This window comes from Danio rerio, chromosome 17, assembly GCF_052040795.2.
Source record: "Danio rerio strain M-AB ecotype USA chromosome 17, GRCz13ab, whole genome shotgun sequence".
Lineage (NCBI taxonomy): Eukaryota > Metazoa > Chordata > Actinopteri > Cypriniformes > Danionidae > Danio > Danio rerio.
The window spans coordinates 38419679-38433712 of NC_141037.1; the positions used below are offsets into that span (position 1 = coordinate 38419679).

Sequence of the window (14034 nt, forward strand, 5' to 3'; positions counted from 1 at the left end):
TGGTTTGAGTTCTCTTCATTTATTTAAGTTCTCTTCATTCATTATTGGGTTTTACTGTGCTCAAATTGCTACATTTACTCACATGGATTAAGTTCACAGTATTCATTAGGATTCATTTTTGAATTTTAATGGTTTGTTGCAATCGGTTTCCTCAAATGGTTACCTTACCTTTTTGGGTTTTACAGTACAGCGTGTGGAATCATTTTATGAGAATCAGCAACTAAAAACTTAACATACGAAATAAAAAAACTACTTAACTTTTATTTAATGTTTACAATGTAGTCCCTCATCAAATATATCTACCAAAAAAAAAAACAGAACATATTACTTTACAAACTGTATTGTAAAATGAATCATGAACATTAATATTGTTAATATTACATTACAAATAATATTAGTGAAATAATTTAAAAACTAGGTAAATACAAATTTACACAAGTAAATACATAGACTCAATAGACTCAAAATCTGCGGAAATCTGAATTTCTGCGCGCACAGAATTCGTGTGGGCCTACAAGGTTAATTTGATTCAGCTTTTAAAATTAAGCCAGTATTTTTTACAGTGGAACAATGAAAAAGTTCATTCCCATCTGTGTTTCAGCCTTAAGTATAGACAACATCAATAAAGTATTAAGATCATAAGATCTAGAACTTCTACGAGGGTTATAGGAAAGCAGCACATTAGACAAGTATTTAGGAACACAATTGTGAGGCATTTAAATATAAATAAAGTAATTTTTAACTCAATCCTGAAGTGATATGGAGCCAATAAAGAGCTGGCAAAATGATGTCGTGGCCATTTTTGCAACCATTTTGAGAATTTTAGCTGCAGCATTTTTACCAATTGATGCTGAGAAACTGAGATTTGGAGATATCGTAAAATAGAGAATGCAGTAATCCAAAAACAGTTATAAAAGCTAAGATAACTGTCCCATATTCTTATTTATGAAACTTCGTGTCACCAGCAGCACTGCTCTCAAATGATAGTCTAGAGCCCTTTATATCCCTGTGAACCTAAAGTAAAACAGTGATTTATTTTCCTTCAGCTTAGTCCCTTATTTATCGGGGGTCACCACAGCAGAATGAACCGCCAACTATTCCGGCATATGTTTTACACAGCGGATGCCCTTCCAGCCGCAACCTAGTACTGGGAAACAAGCATACACTCTCACATTCACACACACACACTCGTACACTAGGGCCAATTTTGCTTACACAATTCACCTAAAGGACTGTGGGGGACACAGGAGGAAACCACCAACCTTCTTGCTGTGAAGCCACAGTGTTAACCAAGTCTAATTATTATCGCCAAAGCATTTGAAAGCAATTCACTTAAAATGTTGCAAGTCAACATACAACATGTTGCACTCCAAAATTGTCCTCTTCTGCTCTTAAAAATGATTAAAACTCCTAGTAGAGGGAAAATTACTATAATTTTTGTTATTCTTGAAGATCAAAATTGTAAACACTGGACAACGACGATTTATTCTTAGTGCAAATTTTAAACACCTATGCTGAAATTAACATAAAAGCTACAAATAATTTAAGAATACAAAACCGGTTAATAGCTTTAATACACTTGCTTTAAATGAAACGTGCAGAATGTGAAACTCTGTATACCAAAACCATTTATATATATCTAACATTTACAGTGGTAATTTATGCATTAATTCCTTCTGACGGCTAAAAGCAACAATTCCAGAATAAACTATAAGCTGTCATGCACAACGGTCGCACAGCAGGACTGAAACAAAACTGTCTTAACTTATTAACGCAAGCGGAGTGCAGGATTGATCTGAATCGAGCAACGAAGTATGCATGTGCAGCTCTCACATGAATGACTTGGTGAAGGTGAACTTTCACGCTTTACTGTTATTTATAGCCTTAAACAGAATGTGTAAATATGAAGAATGCTTTCCCAGACATGTACATTAGTGTGCATGGTTCAAGGGACTTTACCTAATGTAATAGAAGAATAAAAAACAAGTATAAGTATATAGAAGTATAAAAAATACATCATTATTTACACTCTCTCGTGTAGTTTTAAACCTTTATGAATGTATTTCTTCAGTTGAACACAAAAGACGATATTTAATATAATATAATATAAATATGAATGATATAAAATCCCATCAACTAGTAGAAAAGCAAAATGACAAAAAAGCGGTCACACTTTACAATAAGGTTTATTAGTGAATGTTAATTAATACATTTACTAACATGAACAAACAATGAACTATACATTTACTACAGTATTTATTCATGTTAGTAAACGTTAGTTAATGAAAATACAGTAGTTCATTGTTAGTTCAAATTAACTCACGGTGCACTAACTAAGTTTAACAAGATGGACTTGGATGTTAATAATGCATTAGTAAATGCTTAATTATGATTAATAAATGCTGTACAAGTGTTGTTCATGATTGGTTCATGTTAGTAAATGCATTAACTAATGGACCTTATTGTAAACTGTTACCAAAAAAGCAATATATTTTTTATGTTCAACAGATAAAAGAAACGTGAAATGTTAGTAAATGATGACAGAATTTTCATTTGTGTGTGAACTATCCCTTTAAATCAAATATGCACATGTTCTCTATCATGCTTAGTGATTAGATTAGTGTGAAATATTCTTGCAGAATCAAATTAAAAGTATCTGATTGCTAACCTTAGGTTTTCAATACCATAATTGGAACTTTTTGGAATTTACACATGCAGCTAACATTCAACATTCATGTAAAGAAAGCAAAAATATGATTTATAGCAAAACAGGTTGTGTAAAATGAGGAAAGATTTCCTCAACATGTACATTAGTGTGCATGGTTTAAAGGAATTTACTTAAGCAGCCCCTTTTGTGGGTTTTTGAAAATTACCTTCCATGCAGTTTGAAACTCAGCTCAAAGGCTGCATTTACACTGCATGGTTCAAGTGACTCAATTCAGATTTTTTCTCTAATGTCGCACAGATCAGATTTGGCTCATGTGCATGTAAGCAGAAAAAAATCACATGGATCCAATTTACTCAAATCAGATTCAAGCCTTGTACATATGTGGAAATTTATCCGACATGAACCGGAAATGGGTCCTTGTGTCTGCAGTGTAAGCAGGTGCATTAAAAACAACAGCGAATGATGTCAAGTCTAATGCTTTCATTTCAGAACAGACTACAGCAAAGTCCCAAACCTTAAATCTCATGCAGAAGGACTAAAATAGCTGTTATATTGTCATGTAGCACAAGTATTTAAGCATGTTAACTAGAGAGAGAGCAACTTCCGCCACTTAACCAATATAAACGAATATTGAACTGTTACATATATCACGTGCAAAAGTCATGCCATGGACATCACATTAAGTTGCCCACAGGTTTAAAAAGGCTTAGATTAAAAGAAGATGGCCAAATGAGAACTCTTCTGTCATAAACTCTAGTAAAACAACTTGTCAAAAAGGATTAAAAAAAAACGAAACCCTGCGAACAGATTGAAGAGCGCACTTTTATTACAGCTGTCAGTCAGCGCCTGCTCTTTTTTTCATGGTTATTGCATATTTGTGGTTTGCTGTGTAAATGCAGACAATCGGATGAATCAAAAAAATCAGATACAGTCACAAATTCAAAATTGACCATCAAGATCTGCAGTGTAAATGCAACTTAAGTAAAAAAAAAGGGTCTAAAAATATAGATTTTTTAAATAAAAGGTTAAACTCAGAGTCGCTTAAATGATTCGTCGTTTGTCCGAATCTTTTGCCTGTTCATATCAACGTTGACAACAAACAATAGTAAAAAGTTCTGTGCTGGATCGGTAAAACATGAACGCTCCTTTCACAGAGTGTGGGCCTGATCATGGCAGAACATTAATGAGTGAACTTTCTGGTGATCAATGTAATAATCTACCCTGCGACGGGGGATTCATTGGCCATTTGTTAAAGGAAGGATCAAAAAAGACTGAAACTTTATCAGTACACAGTTCATGGATCAGTTTCTTCCTCCAGTTCACAAATGTAAGTGAGAGTGATTAAAACGGCTGAATCTTTGATTTCTCTAGCTTGCAAAATATGTATTTAATTGTGTTTGGCTACTTGTAATCGCTCCACATGGTTTGTACTGTACTTGGTTAAGAGTCTTTATATTCTCATATCGCGTCTAAATCCACGTTGAAAACGCAAAGTGTGCTGCTTTGTTTATGAATTACGGATACACACGTGCGGCAGTCGTTTTAAAATAGTTCAGCTTTTGCCACTATGTGGATTCATACTGAATGTGTGTCGTTGTTATTACTTGGTTAAGAATAGAGTGATATGCTGGTGTTTAACTGCATTGCTTTAATGCACTCCTGCATTGGGCTCACACATATACTCTGCACTCTGACTACTTCAACCATGTTCATAAGCCGTGGTGGGCGTTTCTCTCTGTCTCGTGCTGATTGCAGTCAAACTAGGTCATCGGACCAATCAGCGCTGATTAGCATCGTGCTAAGGAGGGGTTTGGCAACAAATGAATCACTGAACAAATAATAGGGGAGTTGTTGGGATAATAAGGTAAAAATAAATGCATCTTATAAGACAACAAAAGTGTTTTTGACCTTGCACGCATATCAGCCTGTTGTTAGAGACCCCCAAAAACAAAATATGAGTTTTTAATACATAATAGAGGCTTTTTAAAGTGAAAGTTTACCTAAAACATACCTCATTATTTACTCTCCCTCATGTAGTTTAAAACCTTTATCAATTTCAGAAAAATGCTGACTGCTGGCACCAACTTCAATAATAGAAAAGCAAAACAACTAGGGAGATCAATGGGTCCCAGCATTCTGCAAAGTATCTTCTTTTGTGCTCAACAGATGAAAGAAACATGAGTAAATGATGACAGCATTTTCATTTGTGTGTGAACTAACCCTTTAAGTCAAATACACACGATGTTCTATATCATGTTTTTGATTTGATTAGTGTGAAATGTTCTTGCAGAATCAAATAAAAGCATCTAATTGCTAACTTTAGGTATTCAATACCATAATTGAAATTATTTTTTTCAATTCCCACATCTAAACATTCAACATTGATGTAAAAAAAAAAAAAGACTGACTTATACTTTAGACTTTCTATGCACCATACTACATCCACTAATGAATGGAATAGAGGAAGGTCATTAATATTCACGGCCGAAGGGACACTGACCTATGCAGTCCTGATTATCAACATAATGAACTTCATTCACTCCCAGGCCTTCTCTCTGATACAGCTCTTGCTCCTGGGGAGAAAACACAAGATAAGTGTACACCGCTTTTTTTGTGTGTGGCTGAAATTGGTAAAATGCTTAACTTAATCTGCTGCAACAAGATCGTCTCAAAAGAAGTAAAACTGGAATCATTAAATTGGAACAAGTGTGTGCTTACAATCAAAGAAAAAGAGTTCGGTTTCTAAAAAGGCCACAGTTATGAGTCACCGATCAATACTAAAAAATCCCAATAACACTGATGACTCACCTCTTTCAGTATGCGTTCATTAAAAAACTGCTGCAGCTTTTCATTACAATAGTTGATGCAGAACTGCTCAAAGCTGTTGTGCTCGAAATACTCTAAAGAGGAATATAAAAGAAAAGCAATTTGTGATTCAGCCGCTATAGGTGTATCTCTAAAAGCATTTAACAGTTACACTATTATAGAGACAGCGTTAGTGAGAGCCAATTACTGTTAATCCCACGGCAAATTCTCTACCTTATTTCGCAACGAGACAAGCTAATAGCCAGTGAATCGCTTCCTCCGCTATATGTTTAATGAGTCATATCTCATGCTGGTTTATTTTATATTTTAACATTAATGGGATATTTTAGGCTGCGTGGAGGATACATCGATAGAAAGCACAGAGTTCTTACACCTTTTCCAACTTCGGGAACCAGCACTTTTAGCACTTTCAAGGTGCATTTTTATGCTTTTCCAGCAAGTTCAGGTATTGGATGAAGCATCTTTTTTAGTTTGGTCTCTTTTTACCTTCAGTTGATATCTAAAAAAAAAATGAGCTTACAGTCAGATTTTGTTTGGGTGTAGTACCAAACTTTCATGGCCAGTCGTTCATGATATTTCATGTGCATTGCCAATTTTTACATTTATTGGTGTTTTAGATGCAAAGATGCATTCTGGGTGAATGTCTCCTAAATACGTATGGAGCTAATAATATGCCAAAACAATCTGAATTTGAATTGTGCTAATTTGAATTAATAATCGTGCTGTCAATCGATTACAAAAAAATAACTAATGAATCACACTTCTTTTGAAAATTTATCTCCTTTAAAAGAGTAAAACTTGTAATTTTGGCTATTCAAATGTAAAATTAATGTAAACGCAAGACAAAAACTATTTAAACTCAAAATATAATTGTTTATTAGAATTTTTGTTTAACTTGTAACACAGATTTCTTCATGTAAATAACAAACCCACAATAAACTATCAAGATCCTGGCTTGACAGCCAAATTTATTACAGAAATAAAAATACAGGCATGTTAGTGTCATTTGAATTTTAAAACAATCAATGCCAATAAAGAAAAAAATTATTTCCAAGTTGGATTCTAAGTGGACTGCAAAAAATGCCAAAATACAGGCATTGCAGATATAGAAAATGGAAAATAATAATAATAATAATAAAGTACTGAATACAAACTGTTGCACTCATTGTAAAGTTGTATTGTTCTTAGTTAAGAACATTAATTATAAAGTAGAAACAATTTTGCTCAGTCCTCCTTTACATTTAGCCTGTGGCTAAGACAGTCCAGTCTGTTGACATTATCAGGGGACAATGTGGACCTTTTCTTTTGAATGATGCAAGCTTAGAGTGCAACGCAGTATCACAGCAATTCGTAACTTTTTGATTTAGTGGCTACAGACAACAACATTTAGGCAGGTTTGTTGCTAAGAAACGCGCGCGCACACACACAGACTAGAGCCGTGCACAGGGTGGGTGGCCTGGTGGCTAGAGCCACTGCCTCTCTGCCCTTATTGGCTGAGGTGCCCTTCTCAGGAGGCACTTGCTCTTCACTTTGCGATTGCGTTAAGCACCTGCCCCTGAAAGGGTCTGTGCTTTGTGCACGGGCCTGACACAGACACACAAACACACACACACACACACACACACACACATACACACACACACACACACACAGACACAGACACAGACACAGACACAGACACACAGACACAGACACAGACACAGACACAGACACAGACACAGACACACACACACACACACATAACGCGTGCAGTTTAGGACAGGGCAGCTGGAGCGACTCCCCTCAGATTCAACACACATGATCACGTTCATCAAATCTAGAACTAAGCGTTCTAAAGTATGGTTATGTTTCACAAGGATTCTGACACAACAATGCAAAGCATACGCTTTCATAGCGTTTAAGGAGGAAAAATATCAAACTTAATGACATATTTGAGGACTCAGGCTGAAAGGCAGAGGAATGCGCTGTCTGACAGCTCGCGACTCCATCTTTCACTTACATGGATACCACTACTTCGATTTTAATATGATTAAGATAATACTCTTATTAAGAGTCTACCATGTAAGCAGCGATTTTATCTTATTATCTTAAAGGACAACCGAGTCACAACATGCGGAGGTTTTTCTTTCCGTTCGCCATGCGGTTTTAAATTCCATTAAAACAGAAGTCAAAAGTTAAAAATGAAACACCAGAAATTGCATGAAATTGAACATTAATTGTTTTATACTAAAACTTGCCTTTAAAAAGTGCTTCCTTGGTCTTATCCATATTTACTTGCATGTTAAGGCTGATTTATACTTCTGCGTCAAACGCCGGCGTATGCTACGGCGCTGATCCATAGCCCTTTGCCGTGGCCGTCGGCATCACTGACGTGCACCTCTCAAAAAATGTAACTACACGTCGCAACAACGTGTAGCGCAAGCTCTGTGATTGGTCGGCTTGGTAGCGCTGACGAGTCTCGGTGGGACCAAGAGCCGCGCGAATGGCGCGAGCGATTGTTTACAAGTGTGGAGTCCCGTGAAGAAGCTCCGGATGGAAAGTTTTGTTTTGTGTTTACCTCATAGTTAAAGTTGTTGCACGTCCGCCGGTTGCTGCCTCAAAATGAGCGAGTTTGAGTCACTTGTACAACCAGGAAGTGTTCAGGAAAAGCAAAACAGAAGCGAAGAAACTCGACACAGAGGAACATTTACACCTCACTGCCAACTAGCTTTTCGGAAGTGTTAATGCAGACCAACAGAGACAGCGCGCAGAAGTATAAATGCACAGCTGCGCGCGTTGCCTTCGCCGTGAGTTACACCGGTCACTTGACGCAGAAGTATAAACCAGGCTTTAAACACACATCGACCAAAACAGGAAGTTAAAAAAAAAAAAAAAAAAAAACTGCAACTGCATTAATTGTGATAATTTTTTTCACGCGTTGAATATTTTTAATTAATCGCATGCGTTAACACACAAATTTTGACAGCACTGATTAATAACAATTTATTATATTAATGATATAATAAATTATATTATGATTATGATTATTATATGCCATATTATATTTAAAAACTGTTTTGAATTTAAATATCTTAACTAAAAGATAAGGTTCAGGATATATACAGAACTTGGTGAGTTGAATTTAATACCTTTTAATAACTTTTTTAATACCTTCAAAAAAATGTAACACCAGCAGGACTTGCACGAGCTGCAACTGTAGTGGCGTAAATGTAATATATTTTTTAAATGGAAAAACATGCTGCAAATAACATACATTTAAGTAAAGCAGAGGGATTAATCAATGTGTCACAGTACTAACAAAACCAGACACTAACAAAACACTAACAAAAACCAGAAACAACTATCAAACTAATTCTGTGATGACTTATTAATATTTGTGCAAAACAACTCCAAAACAAAGATCTAATAATTATACAATATAAATGATGAAGATGTTGACAATAATACTAACAATGAATTACATTTCTCATTATTATGCTTCCTTGAATGTGCCTGAATGTGAGTTATCTGCGATAAAAAGTCTGACTGTTACTTTATGAAAAATAAATTTACGGTTTGCATCAAACAAAGATGAAGCATTGCAGAAAGAAATGTTTATTTTGTACTATTGTTTTTATATGCATGTTAATTTAATAAATAATATTTCTGCTACACAACAAACAAAAGACTATAATAAATCATTCAATTCTGGGCTGAAAGCTGCAAAGCGGTCATCAGTAATTAAATAGAAAAATAATATACATCTCAAGAAAAAATAGACAAAAAGTAGAAAAGTCTCACTTCTATCACTCTTAAAGTTTTGGTTTCAGTTTGTGTTATTTTAAATGCTCAGTCTCATTATGCACGGATTTACAGTTTTCTGTGTTTGTGGGAAAAAAGCAGGCGAGTCAGCCGACCGGGGCAGAGCAGGATTCTCGCGGTGACCACTGGTGCAATACCGTTCTTTGTTATGAGCCGCAAATTTAGTTTAAACTTAGTAAAGGCGAGCTTCTTTGGCGATGATGTGTGCAGTGTTAGATTTTACATTTATAGCAGACATTTGCGCTGAACATTTGCTCGATTGATCATGGCTGGCGGATTGTCATTCACCACATAATCGATGGCATCGGTACTTTTCACTCTTCCCCCGTTTGCATTTCCCACATTCCCCACACAAGCTCCCTGTCATCTGGCAGCGGAAAGCCTTCAGTGATTGACAGCTGATATGAACTAATATAGCGCCAATATAATCGTCTTCTTGCAGACGTGGCTATAAGCCTCGCAGTTGTTCCCAACAACAGACATAGGCCAGTCTTTAAACCTGGCTTCCTCCAGCTTGAGGTCCGAAAACTTGCATTTCCCAATGTTTTCATTTAAAAGTTAGAATAAAGCCTACACTTGACACAAATTGAAAGTTTATCTAAAAAACTAGGCTCGAAAATGTAATACCTCGTCAGATGACCTGTATTACTTTTTAATACTTTTTAATGGCCTTAATTTTGGCTAATTTCATTTACTACCTTTTACAACCCACGTGAACACCATGAGGTTACAGTATAGGTCAGAATCATCTCTTAATCCCTCAAAACACAGAACGCTTAAGTAAGTTTGCTCACTTGCATGTGAGGGAGTACAAGATCAGGTAGTTCTCAAGAGCTCCCCTTGGTAAATGAGGTGAAGGGGGAGATGGTGTGAATGGGGGGATTCTTAAAAAAATGAAGATAAGGGAGTAATGCTAGACGAGCTATTTATAGTGAGTTTGGAATAATCCGATTGGCTTACTAATGATTACAAATGGGAGACCAGCCCGGATCAATCATAACACGTGCTCCTCTCGAAATTAGTTTGTGAATTGTAAAAATACCACTAACAAAAAATAACTCTTGCATATCCTGTAAATAACATTTTAAACAGTGAATTACTTGCAACTTCTAGAAACAAATAATTTAATGTAAATAATAATTTTTATGCAACGGATAATATGCCGTCACAAGGCATCTCTGGTATAGCATCCAATCATCGTCAGTGAAGCACAAAGTAAGGCTCAAGAAGGACTCCATTGTCCTACATGACCAGAGATAAGATGTGGCTGTAAAGTAGCCGTAGAAGACATTAACAGAGTGAAGTCACATGACACTTAGGGAAAATCATTGAAAAAATCGTCCTGGAAAAATTAGAGTGATCCTAGGTTTTGAAAGTCAATTTCGATAACATTTTGATTGATCGCCCAGCCCTAATTTATACCAACTCTGGAAGTAAATTGTTGTGTTCAGCAGAACAAATAACTATATTTTAACTGTGAATTTTATGAAATTTTAATTTTGGAGCGTTAACTATCCCGAGTTTAAGGGCTCTATTTTGACGGTTTATGCGCAAAACGGAAAGCGCAAGGCGCAAACGCATTTAGGGCGTGTCAGAATCCATATGTGCTAATATGAGGACAGGAAAATCCGATTTGTGCCATGGCACATGGTCTAAAAGGGTTAAGTTTATTTCTTAATGAGTTTTAGGTGTGTTTTGAGAATAAACCAATCAGAGTCTCATCTCCCATTCCCTTTAAGAGGCAGCTGCGTCGCGCCATAAGCGCATTTGCAATTCACATGACATAAAGTTAGTTCACTTTCGCTTTTGCTCTCGTGGATAGGGAAACCTTTACGCACAGACATCAATTAGCCTATAAATAATTAATTTTAGTTTGTTAAGCGCAAAGATTTGTTCCGAAACTCTTTCTAAATTCAGTTGTAATTTCCAGCAAACGAATAAATGAACAATAATAACGAAGTGTGGTCAAAATACTGAGTTATTTCCAAATACACCTGCTAAGCCCCATATGGTGTAAAACCTGACAGGTGGACAAATCTAAGCTTGTTTTTAATAAAAAACTAAAAAATATATAAATATGGATATAATAAATAATACTGCTAATAAAAATAACATTATATAAAAGCAAATTGAATGAACTGAAAAAGGCTCCCGAGATGAAGGATTCAATGCAGTGGTTTTTAAATTCATGTAGGCTAGAAAATGATATGTTTTGTAATATTTTAATTCTTTATATTTATATCCTATATATATCATTTATATAATATCCTTAATATATCCTTAATATTTTAAATCTTTTTCATATGTAAAGATATTTGCGTATTGCTCTACATTTTGTGTGTATTAAGCAGTGTGTAAGACTTTAGACCGGGTTTGTTCTGGTCTAAGGAACAGACTATTACAGTTGCTAAAAATAGCAACGCGCCAAAACACGTCTGCTTTTTTAGACCAAAACACCTATGGGCGCACATATGAGCGCAAATGCATTTGCTATTTAAAAAGCGTGGCGCAACACCTCAAAATGACCGCCGGGTGTATGATAGGGCCCTATGTCAATATTCTGAGACCATATGTAAGATCTAAATTAAATCTGAAAACAAATATACATACAAGGATATAGAAAAACATGAAAATAAATGAATAAATTAATGAATGAATAAATAAATAAATAAATAAATAAATAAATGAATATATTTTCTTCCCAGCTTTGATGTCACTAATCAAATTGAAATACCAGTAAAATCTGAAATGTTAAATTAAATTTATCAAATGCATATAAATATAATATATTCCATATATCCAATGTATGTTAAATTAAATATATATAAAAAAGAATTGAAGATACTAATATAATTTGTAGAGGAAAAATCAGGTGGTCATAGTAAAGTGTTCTCAAACTTTTGGTCTCACCAAAGCCAGCAATGTCCAGCACGCCGATGAAGTTGGAGGACGTATCAAAGGGGAAGCACTGGTTGACCCGTTTGACCACATGATCAAAGAGCCGGCTGTAAACGGCTTTGGCGAGGGCATCACGGGCATTGTTGGCCTGTTCCACCTTCAGAGGCACCCTGGAGAGGAGCAAAGTGGGACAGGAGGAGTCAAAATCTGGGCCAGGGCTTCTGCTAATGCCGCCTCATCAATACATGTCCATTCTGTTTTACTCTGTCCAACTTTGCACTCTTAAGACAGTTGCTTAAAACACACAAACACACACACACACACACATTTTAGGGGAAAGCAGAATGCCATCAAGAAATAATTTTGAGTCAAAATGTAATTTATTTTTCTCTCAAATCTGTTATGATTGCAAATGCTCAGGGCAAGTGAAAAAAAAATCTTGTCTGACTTTATTTGACCTGACAATAATGTGTTTCTACCATTATACCGAGGACAAAGGGATATAATTAAAGGTTGTTTCAGCCAAAAATGTTACAAAAAAAATAAGCATCAGTGAAATTGTTTGATAATGACATAAGAGGGGAAATTAGGGTTTGTTGGAGAGCATGGGGAAGTGTTGCCTGGCTTTTACAGGGACAAAGATAAATTAAGACAATCTTATGCTTCGCTGATTACTGAAAGTAAGTTTTCTTGCCTTTTTTTAAGAAAAGAACAATTCAAAGGGTTTCCACTAGTCCTTATAGGACTACACAATATCTTATCATTATAGCATAGCAATCGCAATAATCACATGCAATAGACACATGCGATTATATGCAATGTTGCATGTATGCAACATGTATGCAATATACTGTATGCTGTGTGAGGGTTTTAAAGGCATTCAGGCCTAAAAAAATTGTTGCGTTTTTTAAAAAGTCTTTATAAAACGAAGACTATGCAGCATTTACATTTGATTATTCAATTACTGTATACCTGAATACAGTTTGACTCCATAAAAAAAACTATAAAACGCTGTTTAAATCGTTTGTATTTTTTTTCTTTATTGAATTTATCTACACTTGAATATTGTTTCTTATATTGTATGCATATGCTCTCCCCTACAGATCCCAAACAATTTAAAATCATAAATTCTTTCCAAATTGTTATTCAACTCATCTAGAGATATTATATTCATATTGCAAGTATATGGTAGAATAAAAAAAGTATCGCAATGTTAGATTTTTCCAAAATCATGCAGCAGCTCTAATTCCTAAGACTTGAAACTATGTTTATAGTGGCATATGGACACTATATATATATATATATATATATATATATATATATATATATATATATATATATATATATATATATATACTACACTTAGTCCTGTTTCTCTTATGTTTACATTCATTTTAATACTTAAACTAAATATACTCCCCAAAACTAGATAAAAATAATGCAGTGTGTGCACAATTTAAGCTAGTCCTTATGATGTTTTTTGTCAGTTGAGCTTAAAAAGTTTATAATATTGTGTAAGGAAGACAAAACACCATCATGAAATCCTCCTTTGCAAAAAGATAAAAATCTGCTGCTGGAAAAAGATGTGTTCTGGGCAACACTGAGAATATGAACAGACAAAAAGACATGTGTTTGAAAATTATTTGCTTTTAATAGACATATTGCATCATACCCAGTTTTTGGACCATTTAGGTGTCTTTGGTCCACACTCCCTTTATAATTTGGTCAAACTTTACCAGCATTTGTCTGAAAGTCGATCAAAACCCGCTTGAACTCTTTAAAGAGCAATTCCAATAGAGTATATAAACAGAGCCTAACTCTGGTGTCAAGAGTGAAGACAC

General features: G+C 35.1%; 1 protein-coding gene across 4 annotated transcripts in view; it reads right to left on the reverse strand.

Moving 5' to 3' along the window:
• The window catches only part of myo6b (myosin VIb), a 154847-nt gene that overhangs the window by 74957 nt on the left and 65856 nt on the right, over positions 1 to 14034 (reverse strand). For all 4 annotated transcript variants that reach the window (XM_087288954.1, XM_087288953.1, NM_001004110.1 and 1 more), the window contains 3 exon segments: positions 12206 to 12363; positions 5477 to 5568; positions 5169 to 5241 (listed from right to left, as the gene is read on the reverse strand). In XM_087288954.1, the coding sequence (XP_087145080.1) occupies positions 5169 to 5241; positions 5477 to 5568; positions 12206 to 12363 (323 nt within the window).